At 46.7% G+C, this 22,505-nt stretch overlaps 1 protein-coding gene and 1 pseudogene across 6 annotated transcripts in view; both read left to right on the top strand.

The window, feature by feature from the left end:
* The window catches only part of HDAC4 (histone deacetylase 4), a 205,378-nt gene extending 186,311 nt beyond the window's left edge, over positions 1-19,067 (top strand). For all 6 annotated transcript variants that reach the window (XM_034065128.1, XM_034065131.1, XM_034065129.1 and 3 more), the window contains 5 exons: positions 5,597-5,715; positions 7,958-8,091; positions 12,962-13,046; positions 14,324-14,465; positions 14,942-19,067. In XM_034065128.1, coding sequence (XP_033921019.1) covers positions 5,597-5,715; positions 7,958-8,091; positions 12,962-13,046; positions 14,324-14,465; positions 14,942-14,981 — 520 coding nt within the window. In that variant the 3' untranslated portion in view covers positions 14,982-19,067. The remainder of the gene's footprint in view (positions 1-5,596; positions 5,716-7,957; positions 8,092-12,961; positions 13,047-14,323; positions 14,466-14,941) is intronic.
* LOC101879939 (uncharacterized) lies at positions 17,021-20,693 on the top strand (annotated as a pseudogene).
* Positions 20,694-22,505: the final 1,812 nt, after the last annotated feature.

Below are 22,505 nucleotides of genomic sequence, written 5' to 3'. Positions count from 1 at the left end.
TAAGAAAATTGGCCATAATGAACTCCAGAAGCTGCAGGCATTTTCACCATGAACTTGGAAACTCACAGCGGAGAACGGAGCTTTAATTCAAACCAGTCCAAATGCCAAACTGTGAGGCTTTGAAGTCTGCAGAGGAATCAGTGGAAATCCTTTGAGCCAGGCAAAGATACTGATAGACTTTTCTTCAGCCTTAACTCTTGACATGCTTGTCTGCTTTTAGGGAAGAAATCCCTCTTTTTCTATGTGAAAAACCAAGCAACATGCTTTTCATTTTGGGGGTTGTGTGTCGAGGTGAGCTGGTGTATGGGTTTGATAAAAGCACGTGCTCACGTGAACTAATAATTGTCCTCAACAATAAGCCTTCTGATGTGTGAGTAAATAACCCCAATGAATTATATCATCCCCGCACTGGAATCCTTTTGCAGTGTTGGTTTACTCTGTCCGAAGAACAGAGGGTAACTTGCATCAAGGGTTCTTGCTACTGACAAATACCCTACAGATACAAGCTTCCCCGTGCTTGCAGTCCAGCATTGGGCTGTTCAGGGCAGCCTGACCTCTTTATATTCATGAAGCCCACTAAGCCATTTCAACAGTGAGAACAGGAGTTAACACAGAGCAGAGAACAGCCTCACATGCGCTTATTGTCGCTTATTGTCTTCATAACCAAGGGCTGAAATCACCGCTGCCCTGTCTCAAGGTTGGGGTGATATCATGATTACTGTATTGGGGGGGGATATAGGGTGGAGTCACCCTGGTCACTAATAGGAAGTGCAGAAGGGATTTGGGGAGTTTGCTTGGCGTTCCTCCATCCCCATCGTAGCTCTCGGGCTCTGCCTGCCCGAGACAGCGTGACATTGTAATGCAGCTGACCACTGGCTGGGCTAAGGTCCCATGGCTGAACTCAGCACTGAAGTATGTGGGCAATACAGATTGCACAGATTAGGCAGAAATGTGTTAAAACTCTTAATGTGAGAAGTGCAGGGTAGATGCTTTTGAGGCTGTGTTCAGCGCTGTTATGCAGTAGTTATAGAAACAAACAGTTGTAAAATGCAGTGTGTTCGGGAGGGTTTTCTTCCTGCTTTTTACCAGGGTTTGTTGTTCCCTCACTTGTTATACATGCAGAAAGCAGGTTTGCTTTAGAAAGCCTCGGGAAGGCTTCAGAAGCAGTGTGCAAACCCAGCTAAGAGACCTGCAGTAAAACCACGAGGACGGCAGCTCTGTTACACCCTATTACACTTAGAACCCAGCAACTACTTGGTGAAATTGAATGGTATTATGTTATTGACAGGGGTTTTACTCTGAATTTACTATAAGCAGGTTTTTTCCTGCTGATTCCAGCAGTTGTGTTATCTCATAGAAATTTTTTTCCCCCTACCCTGAGGTCTTGTCCACAATTACAATCCCAAATACAGCTTGAGTCCATGGTGGTTTTATTTCAAGCACCTCAACCAGAAGCAAAAGCCAGGACTATGTTTGAAAGCTCCCTCCTCCTGCCTTTAAGCATGCAATGAATTCAGGAACCAATTTGGAGGGGGGATTTAGTTTTTCTCTTCAATCCATAAACCATTTCAGGAGTGAGGAAAAGGGAGGAGGGAAAGATGATGTTTTGCCTGAAATGGTTGTTTCTGTCTTTCACATTTCATGCTCTCCTGATGCTGATTTTGTCCTCCAACTCCTGATCCCTTTTGACATAGTAAATGGCCGTGGCAATGGCTGCTTAGAGAAACAAAGAGGGAGGCTTAGGGAGGTAGGATTAGATGTAGGAGCAACAGATAATGTGTTGTTAGATACAGATGTAGACACAAATACAGATACAGATATAGATACGGCCAACAGTAGGGAAAAGATCTCTGGAAAGAAAGCCTTCTAAATCTCACCAATTTCCTCGCTGCAATTGAGCATTTAAAAGCAAGAAGGAATCCTCTGTAGGATTGTTTAATCTGCCTGTCGTTTATTAGGCATTTAATTGGTGAATTGGCTAATAGCAGCCTAAAAATTACCCACTCTTCTGGAAAACACATCAAAAATCATTGTTTGGGTTCTTTTTCTCTCTCCCAAATGACTGCAGAACACGAGGGGTAGGTTTTGCTTTCTGTTGAGCTGTTCGGCTTAGCTGCAGTCAGAATGAAATGAAAGGATTTAGTGTATTTTAAGGAAGCAAAACAACCCTTTTACATTAGGATGTGCATTTTAACATTTAAGAAATAGAAAGCTGTGTGCCTCTAAAAAATTCTATGTGGCTTGAATGAATATTGAGTGTTTCAAATCCTTTCATTCCTCAGTGAATAACTACAGCTGCCTCGGCCATTCATTAGAAGATGCAAAGTCACTCACCTCCTTGATAGTTATTGATAGGCAAAGTGAGGGACTGCTGAGAGGCCGAAGGGCTCTTGCCCTCCTGGGTCAGGTTTTATGTCCAAAGATAGAGGTGCTTTACGTACCTGGAGAGCATCAGAGTTGGGACTGCAGGTTTGGAGTCCTGGAAGTAGGAGAAAGTCAGAAGCAAGAGAGTTTGGGTGAAGGAAAAGGTTCAAGTCTGGTTTTGAGAGTGCTTGTGTTTGAATGGGTTTGTGATGGTCAAGGTACCAAAAGCATCATTAACTTCTTTATCCTGACACCTTGTCACCTTGCACTTCTCCTCTTGACACACATAGCTCCTGGGTAGGTTCTGTCTGGGATGGGCATCATGCAGCATCCATCCATGGGCACAAGCTGTCTGTCTGTCCTGGCTCCTCTTGGATGGGGAAGCATAGGGACCTGTTACCCATGTTTCTTAAATATCTGACGGACCTGTTAAAACCTACTGTGTCTATACAGACCACCACTAATCACTGCCCAGAGCTGAGGGTACTTGCTGCAGTAATCAGTTGTAGCTGGAAGGTCGCCCCATCCAACACTGTAAAAAACTATGGACATCTCTAAACAGCTTCTTTTACCTGCTGTGGAATATCCATGGATTCACTTTTAGGACAGAAAAAGCAGCAGTTGCTGGTTGGAGTTTATACAGCTTTGGCTGCCGGTGAAATCTCAGTGCTGGCTGTGTGTTGGCTGTACCACTAGAGGGTATCTTTGAACCGCTGTCACCACGCAGGGACCTTCAGCTGAGCATCACCAGTACCACTGCACTGCTTCCAGGGTCTCCCTGTTCATTCATGCTTGGCTATCAGCAGATGAGCTGATAAGAGCTTGTGAGACCCCCCTGCAGCCCTGATCCAGCTCTGGGGCAGCAGCACAAGAGGGACGTGGAGCTGCCGGAGAGAGGGCAAAGGAGGCCATGGAGATGCTGTGAGGGCTGGAGCAGCTCTGCTCTGGAGCCAGGCTGAGAGAGCTGGGCTGGGGCAGCCTGGACAAGAGAAGGCTCCTGAAGGGGAGACCTGAGAGCAGCTCCAGTGCCTAAAGGGGCTGCAGGAAACCTGGAGAGGGGCTTGGGACAAGGGATGTAGGGACAGGCCAAGGGGAATGGCTTGAACCTGCCAGAACAGGGGAGACTGAGCTGAGCTCTTAGGCAGAAGCTGTTCCCTGTGAGGGTGCTGAGGCGCTGGCACAGGGTGCCCAGAGAAGCTGTGGCTGCCCCATCCCTGGCAGTGTTCAAGGCCAGGTTGGACACAGGGGCTTGGAGCAGCTGCTCCAGTGGAAGGTGTCCCTGCCTGTGGCAGGGGTTGGAGCTGGATGAGCTTTAAGGTCCCTTCCAGCACAACCCAGGCTGGGATTCTATGAGCTGTCCCGCAGCCCAGAAGTGGTTACTGATTTGAGGTTGTGGACAGACCATGCCCAGAGCTCAGGAGTGCAGGTTTGGGCTTGCTCTGCAGCCATCATACAGTGATCCCACACATCACTTGAGCAGCTCCTGTGGCAATATAATTTCAGGGGGTGGGGAGGAAATCTGGTTCCTGTAGCAGTTTTTCTTTGGTTAGAATTCAAGAGCTCAGCAGTACTTCAAAGCCTGGGGGGGGACAGAACTCTCCCATGTGCACTTGCTCCAAAACTGCTGCTTTAGTCCTTTGAAAGGAGGTGGTTTCTCCTTGAAATGTCTGTGGGTTGCACTCAACAGATTTATGTCGACCGTAAGGAAAAGAGTTCCCAATCTTTCAGCTTTTGGTAGAACTGACAGAAAATCAGGTTCCTTTTTGTGTCTGTTACATGATGCCTGAGTGCCTTAACCAAGCCATGCAATGTGTCATGGCCTTGCTTTCCTGCTCAGTGGTGGCAGTGGAAACTGCTTGATGGGCTTGACCGATGCTAGAAGAAGCTCATTGAGTGGTAGATGTTAACACTCCATTTAAAAGGAAACCCTGGGCATCAGCTCAGTGTTGGGGCTGATACAAGTTGCTGACACCAGCAGATGCCTTGTGGCTGTTTAACAGCATTCTAGCGAGAGATGTGAATTTGTATGGGTGTCTTGGTAGCCCTTGAGCAATCTCAGCACTAAACAGACCTTTTTCGGCTCATTCTTGGTGTTTTGGAGTTACACATAACAACTGGACTCAATAAAAGTGAATGCAAAGATACTTACAGGTTCATGCTTTGGTGTATTAATAACTCCATATATTAGACAGTTAACCTTGCCAGCAGCTCTTCCTAGGCTGGGGAAGGAGGGAAAGGTCTTCAGTACCAGCAAGGGATGGCACTGGGCAGGTTGCCCTAGGGATACATTCAAGATTCATTTCCAATATGGTCAGAGCACAGTGTGGGTGTCTGCATCTTGTTCATTACCAAGCTCCCTTCCTTTGACATCTTTAATTGCTGTAGTTTCAGTTCTGCCATGTTGATGCTGGAGCTGTTAGATGAAGAAGCAACTGCTTGTTCCTCTGCTCGGATTTCCACTTATGTGATGTCTCGTCTTGGGAAGTGGGGTGTTTGCAACCTTGTGTTGGTTTTGAACAGAAATTGAGTAGATTGAAGGGAGAAAGCACAAGGAAAAGGCCTTTTGCTGAGAAACAACAGGCACAGACCTCTTGTTTCATTTAAATACCAGCCTTAACAGCTGATGGTTTATGGATGCTCAGCAATTCAGGCCATTTTTTGCAGTGAACAAAATGTCAGAGGATGGGGAACTGGAGTTTGCAGAGGTGTATTTGGGTAGAGCATTTGCCTCTGAAAGCTTTTTGTCCTGTGTGACATCCCCAGCCTTCCATTATGGTCAATGAAAAGTGCAACAAGGGAAAAATAAAGAGCTTTATAGATGCTGCAAAGGCTAAAGGAGGAATTTCAGAGGAGAACATGGAGACAAGGACCACGAGCCATTGGACCGCTTTCCTAGGTGGATTTGCAGCCTGTGCCAGAGGCCCTCTTGTTTTCTCCTTACCCCTTTGTGCAAAGCAAGATGTGATCCCAAATGGGAAACACAATGTATGACAACTTATTTCCCTGGTCAAGATGTGATGCTGTTGAGGAAATAATAGACCTCACTGTTAAGACTAACATGAGGTTGACTTTGAAACTGTACTGGATGGTGTTTTCTCCTTGCCAGAAGGTAGGAGATGGGCTTTCCTCCTGTGGAATGATAGCACAAGGTTCTGTAAGGGGTTTGTTCAGCATGGTTTAAGTGTTTCTGAGCCAAAATAACGTGTCTGCCATTGTTAACTTTGTGTTGCAGAACGGTAGTAATGCCCATTGCCAATGAATTTGCCCCAGATGTTGTGCTGGTGTCATCTGGTTTTGATGCGGTTGAAGGCCATCCCACACCTCTTGGAGGATATAATCTATCAGCAAAATGTAAGTTGTGGATTTACAAGGGCAGAGAGCTGAAACTGCTCTCAACTGCTGCTGTCCTATGGACTAAAGTGCACTATTTGCAGGTTTTACATTTTGGGGTCTGTCCTTCAGCTCCTTCATTTCCATGTCAAACTTTGCAGCCTTTCCCTTTGAATTTCAATGTGTTTTGTCACTCCACTGTGTATATTTTGGTCTGGCTGAAGCCTTCATCTCCTTGAAGCATTGAATATTTCAGTGTTGAGTGCAAAGAAGTTACCAATTCATTTCTAGTCACATCTCTGCATGTGGGAGATGGATGCTGAATCACAGCGTTTCACTTGTTCTAATGGCAAACTGCAGAAAGAGGCAGTGCTAGATGTAAACAGGGCACCTTGCTCTGAATGGTAGCAGAAGTCCATTCCTTCCTCCAGGATACCTGGAGTATAATTAAATAATCTATAATTATATTGCATTATAGATTATATAATAACTTATGATAAATTATAAAATATAAATTGCACTATAAATAATATAAATATAACAATAATAAATGAGTTGAACATTTTTTGTTCTCCACCTTTGCAGCAGTGATACAGGCCCACAAGAACCTCCCTTTAGCTTTAGATCTTTAGCTTTAGATCAGGAGATGCACTGAAATACCTCCCTTTGGTTATGCTGTGCTTATACACCCAGTACTGATTCATTCCAGTCAATGCAGAGGACAGTTTTTCTTGCAAAAGGATTTTATTATTACTTTTGAAGAGTTTGTTTCAGCCAGGAACCTTCTTCTCTGCAGTGAACTTGAGAACCTTGTAAGGTAGCTGAGCCTATAAACTTCCTATAGGAATAAAGTGAGAGAGATTGACATAAGTTGTTTAAGGCATCCAGAAACACTGTAATGACAAGGTGTTGTTTACCTGCTTGTTGAATTACCCATGCTCTGCTGCTCTAAATGCTGTTCTGACACTAAATGTTATGGGCTCAGCCATGAATCTTGATGCCTGGCTTTTAATTTACCAGTTCACAAAGGTGGAGGCTGCTACAAAGCAGAAAGCAGGGAACATGGATAGGGGGGAGAAATGCCCTGGATTTCCTTCTGTTTGGATGTATTGAGGTTTTTTGGAGGGGGGGATGCTGCTTTGAGACTGTTCTTTAAACCCTCGCAGCTTGGTTCTGTTTTGTTTAAAGGGTAGAAATGTATTGTGTGTCATCTGATCAAAGTCCCGCCTGCCCCAGGAATTTTTATAGCGTATTATATATGGGAAGAAATGTCTGTTAAGAACTAGATGTCAAATATCTCTGGGGCACTGCGATGCTGCTATCGCAGCTGAAAGCACCAGCAGCAGTTTGACTGATTTCCTTTTCTCCTCCTCCCTCCCCCATGACCGCTCTGACTGCATCTTCCAAAGAGGGGCATAAAGCTGCCTCCTTCCAGCTTTCCTTCCTTCCTTCCTTCCAAAGGAGTTATTCACTGCAATGGTTATTGTTTGTTTTATATATATTTATTTCAATTATATTGATTTTTCTATATTTATTTCATTTATGTTCATTTTTATGTATTTATTTCAATTATATTTATTTTATATATAATCATTTTGATACCTTAAAAGGGCTGCTAAGAAACCTGGAGAGGGGTTTTTGACAAGGGCCTGTAGGGATGTGACAAGGGGAATGGCTTTAGCCTGCCCAAGGGGAGACTGAGCTGAGCTCTTAGGCAGAAGCTGTTCCCTGTGAGGGTGCTGAGGTGCTGGCACAGGGTGCCCAGAGAAGCTGTGGCTGCCCCATCCCTGGCAGTGTTCAAGGCCAGGTTGGACACAGGGGCTTAGAGCACCCTGCTCCAGTGGAAGAGGTCCCTGCCTGTGGCAGGGGTTGGAGCTGGATGAGCTTTAAGGTCGCTTCCAACCCAAACCAGGCTGGAGTTCTATGATATTTAAGTTGGGACACTGAGGGGAGGTAGGAGCGATGGTGCTGCTTCTCACCTGGGATAAACTCCACTGCAGCTCATGGGGGAGATACAGATCCATCCTGACACACACATACACACACGGCTGAGGCAGTCCAGCAGGGAGCCGTGGCTGGAATTCTGCAGCGAGCATATTAAAATCCAACCTGGCTTATATTATGCGTTGAGTCCTTTCAGATCCCTTGTGGTTTTTTAATATGATGTAATTCCTCTCTATAATTCTTTGATCCTTTGCCAAGAGCCTGATTCCAGCCGCAACCTTTGCCCTTCTCCTGCATTTCCTCTTTTCCCTCGTTCCAGGCTTCGGGTACCTGACGAAGCAGCTGATGGGGCTGGCTGGGGGACGCGTTGTCCTGGCTCTTGAAGGAGGCCACGACCTGACAGCTATTTGTGATGCCTCTGAAGCTTGTGTTTCTGCTCTGCTGGGAAACGAGGTACCGAGACATGCAAAAAACCAAGAGCCACAACCTATACCTCTTTTCTGCCCTGATTCTGGGGCCTTTTGATTGATTTAAACACTGGATGCTTTATTTAACTACCTGGGTTTGGTAATGTGTATTTATAAGGCTTGGAATCATTAAGAATTGAATTAGGGTTTATTCGTTATGCAAATGGATTGCTTTCTGCTCCTTTGAGAAGAACTGTTTGCTTTCTGAATTCACTGTCCAAGCTTGCTGCTCTTTTTGCAGACCCCCTCTAATACTACAGTGTTAAAGATCACTTTTGCCCCTACCATGACTTAATTCACACCAACAGCCTGTGCCTGCTCTGTTAAGCAGCTTGCTTGACATTGTTTTGAAGTGTGATTTTAGCTTGATGTTGTATTTTATAGCTCTGTCTATTGCTGTATTGGGATATAAGGCAGAAGCTCTTCCCTGTGAGGGTGCTGAGACGCTGGCACAGAGTGCCCAGAGAAGCTGTGGCTGCCCCATCCCTGGCAGTGTTCAAGGCCAGGTTGGACACAGGGGCTTGGAGCAGCTGCTCCAGTGGAAGGTGTCCCTGCCCATGGCAGGGGTTGGAGCTGGATGAGCCTTAAGGTCCCTTCCAACCCAAACCACACTGGGATGCTGTGATAACAGCAGAGTGTGACTCCATAGAGCTAAATATTTCAGCCCTGGGGAGAAAGCAGCCAGCCCAATTGGAAGTGAGAGGTGGCTGTGAAACCTCAGGCACCATTAATGGCCTGTTTTGGATACCCACCTTTGGAGGTCTGTGACAAACTCATGTTCTTAGTGGAGAAGCAAGGGCAGCGGAGGGGAAAGAAGTACGTGCGTTTGAATGTTTTTAGGCTGCCTCTTTAGGTAAGAGATTACCCTGCATAAAGAACAAATCTCAGAGTACCAAGACATGAGCAGGCTGCAGAGGTGACCTCTGAAGGCAGTGGTCTCTTCCACAGGGCATCTCCCTGCCTGTCCTGGTGCTTGAAGAGCACATCCCGGGTCTTTCATCACCACCTTTGCTACAGAGCCCCTGGGGGTAGGAGCTGAGGGAGGATGTGATCAACACCTAAAGGTGCAGCACCGCAAAGAGGAGAGGCCAAGCAGTGTTTCAGCTCGGGGTCTGCTTCCAGCAGCAGCTGGCTTCTGGGGATGGTGGTGAGCCACCACAAGCAGGGAGCAGGATCTGTGTGGAGGTGCAGATCCTGGATGTTTTACTTCCAGCCTGTTGTAGAAGTGCTCTGTCTTGTAGTATCCACACTCCACATGAAGGACAACAGTGCCTGGGGAAACCTCACTAACCAGTCCAAGAGGTAAAACAGCTGGGATCCATCAAAAGCATCTGTTTCTATCATCCAGCATCCCATCTCTAAGCATGCAGAGAGCATCTGCTCCTTGTGCTTGGCCAGGCAGCTCTCAGCACAGGTAACTGATCCAACAGGCCAGCCTCAGGACAGTCAAAAGCTCAGGATACAACTGCTACATCAGCATGGAAGCAGTGAAGTCTTTATTGCAGCACCCATCTCTCTTAAGGTGGCAGCTGATGGCACGGTTGTCACCACAGACAATTCCTCAGCACCTCTGGATGCAGATGGTTTTAATGCAGGATGCCCTTTGAAGGGGAGACAGAACAAATACCATGTGAATGATGGTATTTCTCTTGCTTAACGTGCTCCTGTGATGCGGGCAGGTGACTGCAGTGTGGTGTGAGGATCTGTGTGCAATAAATAAGCGCCCGATCCAAGCCACAAACACGTTTGGAAGTGCGAGGCTTTAGCCTCTCAGCACTCACAATAGCTTGGATGCTGCCAACTGCTTGAGTAGTTTCACTTGGAGTTAATAATGATCCTTCAAGGTGAAAAAGCACTTTTATTCATCACTGAATCAGGACAGCTCTGAGGGACTAGAATACTTGGAGACGGACCTGTTTCCACTTTTCCTAGGTGGGCTCTAAGGCTGTGCAGGGATCACAGTCATGTTCTCTGCCTTACCCCCACATCAAACAGCAGGAAACGCTACTTTTATCAAGCTCTTTTATACCCTCTTTTTAACACAAGGAAGCTGGAGGGAACTGCTGTTGCTTTGTCCCGCGGCCCTTTGATGCAGTTTGATGTACAGCGTGTGAGAGGCTCTTGCATGCGTGCACATGGACAGCCAGCTGCGGCCGCGACGGGCTGCGGGGAGCTTTGCTTCCTGAAGAGCCATGCTGGAGTTACACAGGGAATGGTAGGAAATGAAGGGAATGGTGCCAGTCCCCAGAGCGTCTGCGTTCACCGGCGGAGATCAAAACTCCTGCGTTATGCAGCGTTAGGCAAAGGCAAGAGCTGTCTTGTTCCCAACTGTCCAGGAAATTAAACCAGAGCTTTAGCTTTGCAGCAGATCATTTTAATGTGAAATGAGTTAGTGCCGGGTGAGGTGGCTTGCAAATGAATGTACATGGCTTTGGTTGCAAACTCAGCTGTGCAACACGAACACGGCTTCAGCTGCGAAATCAAAGATGGGCTGGATGTGGTTCTGAGCAACCTGGTCTAGTTGAAGGTGTTGTTGGACTAGATGAGCTTTGAAGGTCCCTTCAATCCAAGCTGTTCTATGATGCAGGGAAGATGTGCTGAGGGTAATTTAGAGCAGTAAAGCATCATGACTTAAAGGAGCCTCTCATAGCAGGGTCGGAGGGCACAGGAGGCAGCAACCATGAGGAGGTGAATCCAGGCATCATCCCATATAAACAAGAAGGTGAAAATAAGCAGTGGCATAAAGCCTTTGCCTAATGCCTGGAGGTGTTTTCTCCCTTTTCCAGGAGAGCTGTTGTCTGTTCAAGGGGAGGAGTGTGCAATGGGAATGATTCACATGTGTGGCTGGGCTGCCTGATGTTGCTTGCTTTCTATCAAATTGACTAAGAGGCGTTAGAAAGCTCTTACCTAAAGATACATCCAGGAATTGCTTTTGCCTTCACTTCTGTCGTACAGAAGCCAGTTTGGACCAGCATTATGGTTAGAGAGGTATAAAAAACACCATCTCTGATTATTAAATGTGGAGTGGAGCATCTTCCAGTCCTCATCAAGAGCTAGCGAATGGCTGCCACGTGGTCATAAGAGCACATCTCTTGGCTGGAGCTTCTCTTGGCTTTGAACACAAGTAGCAGTTGAACTTTGCTGTTGGTTTTGTCTATTTTTAACTCTTCAGCTGTGTCTGCTGCTTTGCTGGGGAATAGCCCTGGTTGGGCCTCAGCCACTGTTTTCAAACACAAGGATATGCCTTGTTTAGGATACGCAGATTTGGAAGTCTGTGATGAATTCATATTCTTAGTGGAGAAGTGGTGGGGGGAAAGAAGGAAACAAAAGATGGACATTGGAGAGCATCAGAACTGCTGGAAGTTTTACCTTGAGGATTTCCTTGGTTGTGAGAGGTCTAATCCAAACTGTTGGCCATGTATGTGAGCCAAGTAGGGTTACTCTACTGTCACATCTTTACCTACCAAGCAGACACCCCTGCTGTGCCAAAAGAAACTAGGAGGCTCCGCACTGTCACCTGTTGAAAGCAAATAACCCCATCTCCACCCCTTGGAAGGCCTTTTTATCATTGCTGTGCTGCTGCTGCTGTTTCCAAAGGATGGCAGGAGCTGTATGAAATGGATCTTAGGGTCTTTGCTGGGTCTTCAAAACCAACCGAACCGCAAGTAGCTGTGTGTTAGTTTGATTTGAGCCCAGCTTCCTTGCCTCCTGTGAATCAAAGCATCGTAACTACAACAGTCAAAGGTTTACTCACTTCATAAAGGGCAACAGGACAGTTGGCAGAAGAATACAGTTGTCAGGGGGTTGATCTTATTTCTCTCTTTCTGTACTGACTGAAGGCTGGTGGGGCTGGGATGGATACAGACAGAGCTTTCTATCTCCTAGAAAACAGGAGGGAATGCTGTCGAGCAAGAAGAGGGCTTTTCTCTTGCTCTTTCCCTTTCCTCCTTCTTATTCCTTTCCCTTGCTCTGCCTGCCAGAGCACTTCTGTGCCTCTGTAAAGAAATGGGAAAAGTGATGTCCTTCATTGCTGAAGGGAGTCAGTCACCATAGGCACATTTGTCCATGCTGATGTAAAGATGAAGAGGATCCCTGGTAGGGCAGGAGGTAGTTTTGTAACCTCCTGACCACAGACTGAAAGGACAGCTCTGTCCTGCGTGGTAGGAGAGCCTGTATCCAAAAGCAAGCAATACAGGTTGGACATTCATTTTCTATATAGCAAGTCTCAAATCTGCAGAAGCTTCTGGCTTTTGAGTGCTATTAACTTAGGAGCAATTTAATGTCTTTATTTAAACCAGCTGTGCTAATCAAAGCGTGGGCTCAGCAGTCTGCTACCACTATGAACCAGCACCACTTAGTCAGCAGAGGTGTGTGTTCCCTGACTGATCCCACTGGGATACAGGGACCTCTGACAAAGACATAGATCCAGAGGCAAAACCACCTCGTCGCCAGGAGAGCTTAATTCACACCTATGGGCTGGAGCAGTCTGGTTTCACAGCACTGGCAAGCTGCTCAGTGATGCTCCGCATCTTCAGAATGGGAGGGGGATGTTAAGAGTTAATACACTGAATTAGGTATTTATATAATAGTAATAGTGGCCTTATTTTATCTGGCCTGTGTAATACGCCTCTACATTGAGCTTACATCAGTGGCTGCAGCAGGTTCAGTGCTGCATGGCTGCTGAGCTGCAGCATTTTATGTGTGGGGGAGACTGCATTGAGTATCACAAGGGCACTTGGGAAGTCTGTGTGTTTTGGCTATTTAACTGAAGGTGGAGAAATGGGAAGCATGGGAGTGAAGTGGAGGTGCCTGGTCTCTTGAGATAACATTACTTTGGTGTTCCTCTCTTTTCCCAGCTCGACCCTCTTCCAGAAAAGGTTTTCCAGCAGAGAGCAAATGCTAATGCCGTGCATTCAATGGAGAAAGTAATCGAGATACACAGTGAGTATGGCCCCAGTCACCCAGCTGGGTAACCCTGTGGGACACCCATTTGGCTGCTCCATCATACTGGCAGCTCTGTGTGCTTTTGGCCTGGTTTATGGGTGGTCACTGCCCTTGTGAGCTGGGTCTTGCTATGGCATGCAAGAGTGGATCAAGCAATGCACGGCAAGCACTTGATTCAGGGAAATGCCTTAGGATTTGGGGAAGAATTAGTATTAAAACCTCTAAAATCTCAGTAGGGGACAGGCTGTCCTGCACTTAGAGCAGGCTCTTACCCCTTCAAAAGCAATTCGGGTATCTCTGAGTGATGTTAAGTCTTGTTGGATGTGGTGGCACCCGTTAGTTATAAATGGATAGTTCAACAGCGTATGGCCTAAAGTTGCTGATATTTTAGGTTTATTTAGCTGGGGAGGTTGAAATCATTGTAGTTGAACCTTTCCTAGGGACATTCCTGGGAGGTGGAGTAACATGGGAATCCCACCGCTATGTCCTCATGTCTTCCCACTTCAAATGTTTGTGGTCTAAGGCTGGAGGGGGCTAGTCTCCCTTCATTCTCTCCCTCTGAAGCTTTCCTGTGCTCTTTCCACCTAAAAAGGGTAGCAGACTTCCACCATCAAAAAGAAATGCAGCTTAAGCTTCTTCAGTCTTGGGTGATTTGGCCACAAAAGAATGGGGCAGTTAGCACCCGAATGCAGATATCCAGCCCAAATCTGGACTACATCCATCCCCTCTTGCTTATTTTTCCTTAGGTCTAAATGTTTCTGAGGGTTTAGAAGTGAAAAAGGAAATGTCATTCTATTTCAAGCACCTGAGTACCTCCTTTCATCAAGGCAGAGGGATGCTCTGCACCTCTGTGCAGCTTGGATCCGTACCTCTGACACTCCTTGTGCGTTCTGCATGGAGACCTCAGAGCAGCTTCCAGTGTCTGAAGGGGGCTACAAGGAGGGACTCTTCATCAGGGACTGTGGTGATAGGGCAAGGGTTTAAACATAGCAGCTCCTCTGTTGATAGAACAGCATGGCATATAGCTCACAGGGTTCTCTCTGTCCTTGCCTCACAAGCCAAGGGCTCCTTTGGCACACATTCCCAGGAACCTGCAGCTTCCTGGGACCTCAAGGTAGTTCTTGAATTGAGAGGGCAGATCAGGGATGCATTTTGCACAGGCACGATGAGTCTTTCCTAGGTAGCTCTCAGCTATCTCTTGGGCTTGGGAATGTGGTGCTGGACCTATAACAGTGCAGGTGACCTTACTGCCTCTCTTCCCACCTCTACCCCAGGCAAGTATTGGCATTCACTCCAGCGTTATGCCTCCACGGTGGGGTACTCCCTGGTTGAGGCTCAGAAGTGTGAGAACGAGGAGGCAGAGACAGTAACAGCCATGGCATCTCTGTCAGTAGGCGTGAAGCCAGCTGAGAAGAGGTGAGTTGCTTTCCTTCTCATCTGTCCTCCCATCTCGCAGTCAGGATGAGCTGTGGTGGGCAGCCTTCTGGGTTAATACTCCTCTTTCAACTACTGCCCTTATCTCCTGTGCCTTGTGGGTTCTCTAAAGACCTGCTGGGCTGCAGGAGAACAGCAGTGCTGTGAGCACTGTGTGTGACCTTAGTATGAGGCTTACTGTGCCTGACCCTTCTGCTCCAACTGGAGCTGAACATGGGTTTAAACTGAGAGGAAAATGATTTTGCTGCAGAAGATGTTAACATGACCCAGATTGCCTAAAACCCCTTCTTGGTGTCAAGTTGTAATTGCAGGTGAGGCAGATGAGCACAACTGCCTGGGTGGGAAGGGGATGGGAACATAAAGCAGGAAGCTTTGTACCACACGTTGTCCAGCTCTGTGTGCTCAGCTCTCTTTTCTCTCTTCCCTCCCCTTCCCATCCTACCTGTGAAATCACCCAGACCCGATGATGAACCCATGGAAGAGGAACCTCCCCTGTAGCATTCATCTTCCAGCTGGAGTTCTCCTGTTTGTTCGTCTTCTGTCTTGAAGCTCTGCCAAGAGGCTTTCTCTTGTTACTCCTGCGTCCTGTCATGGTTTTCTCCAGAATACAGAAGGACAACCAGGTGTAAAACAAAGCAACCGAAAACAATCTCTCCATATCTATATGCGTCTACAGTATCTATTTGCTGAAACAGAAACATGCTGGTGAAGAGCAGTAAAGGACTGACACTGGGTGCTTTTCCTCTGGTCCTCAGTGGGAGCAGCAAAGAGGAACAAAGCCCGTGAAGTCTTTGGCACAGTTGCCATAAAGCGAAAAGATAAGAAATCAAAGATTGAACACCACAACCGGAAAGAAAACGCAACCTTTACAGTAAAACTGGTGCTTTCCAAGTTGATCACCCACGATTCAGCAATCTCCGCTTGAACCACTCGAACCCATCGTGTAGTTTCATTTCTTGGATTTTTCCAATGGCTCTTGCCTGCCTGTGAGTCAACGACGTGCTTGGCGAAAGCAGGACAATGGGAGATGGTGTCTTTTTAACGGGGAGGGACAGGGAAAGAGGGACTCATCTTAACAGCGAAAGGAAAGGGAAAGAGAAAGGGGGGAAATGGTAGCCCAGATGGAGTCGGCTTTATTGTCTCCAAAGCCATCTGAAGATGAGTTTGTGCCTTTTTTTTTAATGGATGGATATGGTGCAGCTGGATTTTCTGAAGTTTGAGGAACAATGCCTTAAGTAAAAACACACACACACAAAAACACTCACAAAGAACACAGCAGTTCATCAATAGTTGGGGTTTTCTTTTTTTCCCTCTGCTTGGGAAAGCCAAGAACTGCCATCAGGAAAGACGACTTTTTTGGCTTGTGCTGGCATGGTGGTGGGAAGCAGGCATCAACTGAACAGAGCGTCTCCAAAAACTCTCTCCAAGTTTGGATTTGTTTTGGTTTCTTTCATTGCTGTTTAAAGAGGCAAAAAAAAAGGATAAAAAAGAGAAAAAAAAAGAGAAAAAATATTAAGGTAGTTGCCAACAAAGTGGCAAATACTGTTGGGTCTTTGAAATTCAGCCATTTTTAAACCCACTTTTCCAACGTTTTCTCTCTTCTACGTTATCTCTGAATTGAACTTCTCAATTTGGTCGTTGAAGCATGTATTAGACTACAACTGCAGGATTTAAGACTGGAATGCTTTTTATGAAAAGCAACTAGCATGAGATAATTGCTTAAATTTTTTAGGTATAACTCTATCTATGTGTATAATGTATATTCCAAATGTATTCCAAGCTTAGAAAACCGGATTCTTACGGAGAACAAAATATTTATGATGCATTTATAGAAAACGACGGTTAATAAATGCATACTCTTTAACAGTAGCCATTGGAAAGCTCCTTAGAGACAGCTTTGTGAATTGGAACGTAAGAGGTGCTTTTGGAAAAGGATCCAGGTTGAAAGTCTTGAGGACTTTGGAGATGACGAGTTGGGAAGTGTTTCAGAAAGCCAACACGTTAAGCCACTGGGCAACTACCCTTAAGCATTTGTATTTTAATTTAAGGTTTTTAGTTGTGATCCTTTTTCTAGCAAAACAAAAAGAGAGAAAAAAAAGAGTTTTTTATAACAAAGACTATGAATTTGATGTTAATTTTTATATCAAAACCCTCCAGAAGCCTTGTTTGTGTGACTCTGACATTTCCTTTCCATTTGGCAGGTTTCGTTTCCGAACGGCAATAGCATCGAACCCCCTTTTTTTCCCTCCCCACTTCCCCCTTTTCTCACTTCCACCTTCTTTTTTTGGCCTTGTTTCTTTTTCCTTTGGGTTTGTCTTATTCCTTGAGTCTTTTGGACAGTGAGCAGCTTTCTGCAGGCATAAGGAACCGTGGCAGAGGTTTATTTTCCGCAACGGGTGCGTTTTCACAAGGAAGAGGGAACCGGGATGGGCTCTTTTGTATAATGATACCGCCGACTGTATATTGCCTCAGTTCTGTTATAGTAGCTATGTAAAGACAATAAGAGTTTTTCTTACCTTCAACATAGTAGTGTTCCCATGGGTGACGTCTTTGTCCTCCACATGGATCGGAGCCAGGATTACAGGCGGCTCCTGGTGCTGCCTACCATTGGGAAAGGCTTGTGGGACACTCATGGGACAAGCTGGCATTTTCTCTCCGCCGGACAGACGGACACACAGACATGCACGCACACCTCCCCGTGTCCTCTTTCTCTCCCTCTTTTCTCTCCTCTTCTTCTTCCCATCGCTGGTAGGGCTGGCGAACTTTTCCTGAAGGTATTTTTGCCCCCCTCCCATTCCCACAGATGGGAAGGGGAGAAGCAGCAAAGCCCTGCCGCGAAGAGTTGGAGCAGCTTAGAGGAGCCCGGATTGACACGCGTGCCTTCTTACAGCAGTGTAGGATAGCACACAGCCCTCCTCCCAACAACCAAGTGTAGCTTCTCTCTTTAATTCTCCTTTGATTCTGTTTCAATGATGACTGACGGGGTCGCTTCCAGTAACTTCCTTCCTTCCAGTCCTCGAAGCAGCCGTTTTTATTCCGTTCAGGACTCGCTCTCATGGGAGGAATTGGAAGCGTTGTGAGCAAATGCAAGAGGTGTTTGTGTTTTTCTTCCTTGGTTTCTAATGCAATTTACAAACCAGACACTACTGTATTTGAGGTTTGCAAACCCAAGTACGTGCTCGAGTTATGAATAGCTTCGGTCGTGTAGGACCATCCTCAGCATAGTCTAGAAATGATCTTCCTGTGTCAAAACAAGAGGTACCTGGAGATGTGGTGGTTTTGGGGCTTCATTTCTTTCAACTGACCACTTTGCTGCTGTGATCTAAAGTGAACCTGACTGCTGAATCTGGTGAACTGACTTTAACTTCTCCTTTCGCCCCATACGCGCTGTGGGCAGTAACAACCATGTTTACACCATCCTTTCTCTTGTCAGCTCTTCCCCGGAGGGGCTTTGTTGTAGCTCCTCCTCTTGGTTGTGGCAAAGCTGTTGCTTTTCTTTCCGTGTTTTCCGAGAGCCGCCTGCTGACCATGCTGAGCCGGTTTCTTTATGGGAATCAGAGGAGCTTGTCAGGAGCATTTCTTTCCATCGTTTTCACTCAGCTTTTGGCCAGGGATGGAAAGATTTCCCCCCCCTCTTCCCCAAGACATCAAAGCTCATCTCCTCCTAACTCCCACCTACGTGAATTTGTTCTGCAGCGGTGCCCGCTCCCTGTGCAAGGGAGGATGCTCCTCATGGCCATTGCAGGCTCAGAGAAGGAGGGGGAAGAGCCCTTGTTTTGAGGTTTATTCACCTTTTGAGCCATTAGCTTCTTCATTTCAGATGACTTTGCTGTTGGTGGGAGCCCGGGATGCTCCTGCATCCCAACGCGGTGCTGCCCCCAGCGCATCCTTTGTACCTGCTTGGAAAGAAAGGAGCATCTTTCAGTCCTCTTTACAGAGAAGCAAGGCCCAGTTTGCAGTACACAAGTAATCATTGGGGTTTGGTGGTTTGTTTTTTTTGGGGTGGGGAGGGATTTGTGTTTTTGTTTTTTACTTTCGATACAAAACATTCCTTTTTTTAGCCGTCACAGCCATGTATTCATTCCATTCTTCCTTTTGTAAACCTTTTTGGGCCCACGTCTTTTGCGGGCATTGCTATATATAAATATATAGATAAAGATATATATGAATCTATTTTTTTAAGTTTCCTACACCTCGAGGTTGCATGGTCCCTAAGGTTGGCATGTCTTTCTATTGTACCCAGATTTTGCACGCCAGACGTGGCAGCTTTGAGAAATGAGAAAAGGATAAAAAACGTGTGGTTTTGGGGGTTGTTTTTGGGGTTGGTTTTCCTTTTTTTCCCACTATTTCTTTTGGAGGTGGGGTGGGAGGGGGGTTATGGTTTTCCTCTCGTGGCATTCGCGGAGACGAAAGGTCGGGATGTTGTTGTCACACACACACACACGTGCGCACCCACACAGCTACACACGAAGGAGAGTGGGAAGGGGTTTTTTTTGCGTCTTACTGAACTTAACTGAGAAATTGTGCTTTTTGTTGTTAAAAATACATAAAAAAGGAAAAAAAACACAAAAAAAAGATGAAAAAGGACTACTTAAACATTTCTCATTTTAAGAAGAAAAAAAAAGATGTTTATCTAGCACTTGTAACTTACCAATAATAGAGTTTATTGTATTTATGTGGAAACAGTGTTTTTAGGGCGACTACGCAGAACACACCAAGTCAAAACTGCCTGTGTCATTTGGGGAGGGGAAAGGGGGAGGGTTTAGTTTTCTCCTTTGCGTTTGGGTTGGGAGGTTCGCTTTGCTTTCTCAGCCGGGTGGGAGGTTGGATGCAACAGCTAAGAGTCATTCCATCCGCGGAGGTGAATGAGGAGGACTTTTGACGCGTTAACTCTTCAGCGCAGCTGCGGGATCTTCCCGAAAGCTTCTTTTCCATGATGTGTATCCTTGCTGGGTTTCCCTTTCAAAGCAGTCGTGTACTGTTGCAACACTGTGGTTTAAACACGAGACTTTACAGCGAAAGGAAAACGTGTTTCTTCATGGCGGCGGAGGGACGGGACGGGGGGGGCTCGTTCTCAGCCCTCCCTTCGCTTTTGTCTTTGATATTGATGAGAAAGAAGTATCCTATTGAAAGAAAGAAATAAGTTAACACTTTTCTGTGCTCCATAGTGGAGGCGCTATTTTCCAATTTATGAGGATGACAAACTTATATATATAATATATATATATATAAAAAGTGGGGTGGGGAGGGCGCGGGGGGGGGAAGGGGTCGAAACATTATTCACCCGAGAGCTTATTACAGATATGTAGTATCAAACAAAGTTGTAACTATATTATATTCTACTTTATACCTAATCCATGCTCAGTATGACGTCACCATTGGTAGCAGCTCCCGGTTTACGCTGTAATTTAGACACAGTTTCACTCTTCAGATTGTATGGACCCTCCTTTAAGTGATGGTAGCATTCCTCGTGCTAAGTTTTCTGACGGTCCTTTTCTTTTCCCTCGGTGGAGTTTGGAATGTTTTCCTCCTTGTTTTCCTTTTGGATTTTGTTGGTTTTGGGTTTTGGTTTCTTTTTTTGGGTTTTTTTAATGATTATTTTGCTCTTTTTTTAGGGTTTTTCTCCCTTTTTTTCTTTTCCTCTTTCTTCTTTGTTTCGAACTGGCCAATGGTGTCTTTCTCTGACAGTACCGACTTCGATTTCAACTTTATTAGGAGTCCAGTATTTTGTACCACATTATGACAACTTGTTATTCTTGTGGTGTAAATAAAAAGACAAAGTTAATTATAGAACCACCCTGGTTTCTGGTGCGGAGCTTCTTTTGGTGGGGAGGGAGGGGAGATGTGAGCTTTCAGCTGCTTTAAACAAGGCGGTTTCTTGGGGTCGGGAATGAGGCCTCGGTACTTGAAGTGGCTTTTTGGTCAAAGGATGCTCACGGTAGAGGTTCTGCCCTGTTTCCTTGTGTGTTGACACCTGCACGGAGGGGTTGTAGAGTGATGGAAAAACAGGATTCCCAGCAGGAAATCTCTGGGAGCAGCTGAATTCCCCCCAGAAGCCACCAGTGAGTGAAAACCAGGAAAACCAATGGAGAGAAAACCTGACATTTGGTTTCTGCCTCATGGAGCTGGTACTTTCCTTCGCTGTAGCCAGAGCTGGGTATAGACCTGCCGGTTCCCAAGCTGGTTCCTTCACCTCCCAAGAAGGGATAAGTCCCATTTCCATGCCTCATTATCCAGTGCTGCTCTCCCCCAAACCCACAGGTCATTCCGTGCCCCGTCTGAGCAGATCCTTTGTGCTTGCCCACATACTGTGGCTCAGGAGAGGTTCTCAGCATTGCCTTCAAGCTAAGATGGGAGAAGCAAAACCATGGAATGGTTTGGGCTGGAAGGGACCTTAAAGCTCATCCAGTTCCAGCCTCTCCAGTAGGGGAGAGCACACAGAAAACTTGTGATCTTGGGAGCATCCCTTGGCAGCAAAGCATCGCAGGGACAGGAATGGCCAGATGCATGTGCCTTTCCTCTTGGAAAAGGAGGCTCATGGCCAAAGCCCATCTAAGCCACTGTTCTTGAAGAGGACCTAAGCAGTGATCCCATGCAGTGTCCCCCGTCCGGACCCATGGCAGCAACAGTGGCACTGTGCTGCATGGCACCGACCATCACCTGTTGCTCCAGCTGTAGCCTGGGAAGGTCTGAGCAGGCAACGCCTGTACCTGTAGGCAGGGTGACAGCCTGGGATGGGGCTTGCTTTAGGATCAGGAGTGACATGGGCCAGCATGGCCATGGGGGTGTTCTGGGCAGAACTTTGGGAAGGGTCTTCCAGTTCATCCATGGGTATGGAATTCCATTGCCAGGCTCCAGCTGGCTCTGACAGCCGGGTAGGGCTCGTTCTGGGGGGGGTGATGGTTGTTTCCAGCACAGGTCCAGGCTCTATGCAGTGCATTTGGGCTCTGATGGACACTCATGGCTGAGTGGTGGATTTGAGACCCTACAAATGGGGGGGGGGGGGGGGGGGGGGGGCTGGTTAAGCACTGGGCTGGATGCCTTTAGCATCCCCAGGACCTGCAGGGCTGGATTATCCATGTCCATCCCAAAGGAAACAGTGTTGCTGCTGCTGTGAACGTGCCCCGGTCCCTTTGAGGTGGTTCCCTCTGGTGGGAGCCTGTGTCTGGATGCAAGGGATGGGATGTCCAGGCTACTGCTCCACACCTTCCCATGGCTCTTCCCAAGTGAGATGGGTTTGGTTTTAATGTTGTTACTTCATTTCTTTACAGGAGAAAGAGGCTGTTTCTCACTGTGGGTTTGTGCCTTAAATCAATGGCTCTGTAGCTGAAGGGGAAAGAACAGGTCCAGTATTAAATACACAGCAAGGGGGGCAAGAGTTCAGCCTGTGCCAGCAAAACATCCTGCTTTTCCAACAGGATCTGGATGTGTGCTGAGTGGAAGCTTCCTCCTAGGGCTGGTGGATGGTTCATCTCTTATGGGCTGCTCTGAGCATCACCCAGGGAGCTGAGGACCAGTTTGTTCCCCCTGCCTGCATCTTGTGGGCAGAAGCATCAATGCAATGCACAGGGGTGGGTTTGCTGCTCAGGGGAGGGGGTTAGCTATAAACACAAGGCTGCCCAGCTCCAGACTGGCTCCAAAAGCTGTTTCCTCTCATGTGGCCCTTTTCCAAGAAGCCGGACTGCTCTTTTCCAGGTAAAGTTCATCTTTGAATGCAAAAGTGACTGTTGCTAAGCAAGGAAGGATTGCTATTGAAAACCAGTAAGTGGGAATTGAAATGCAGTTGCCTTTCAGTGGTGATGGCTTTAGGGGAAACACGCGGCAATAATGGTGCTGGAAAGAATAGGATTTGTGCGACAAGCTGGGTGCTTTGGGATGTTGGTGCCCTCGCAGCAAGGGAATGGGGAGCTGAGCTTGAGTGCCTGTTGGGGAGAGGCTGGGAAGTGTTTCACACTGTTTCCCCTGGAGCAAAATGGGATAGATGATGGAAAGGTGCAATAGCAACAACCTAATGTGAGCCCT

Source organism: Melopsittacus undulatus, chromosome 8 (assembly GCF_012275295.1).
Source record: "Melopsittacus undulatus isolate bMelUnd1 chromosome 8, bMelUnd1.mat.Z, whole genome shotgun sequence".
Taxonomy (NCBI): Eukaryota; Metazoa; Chordata; class Aves; order Psittaciformes; family Psittaculidae; genus Melopsittacus; species Melopsittacus undulatus.
Note: the sequence above shows the minus strand (reverse complement) of the source record. Positions and strands in the feature narration are given on the sequence as shown.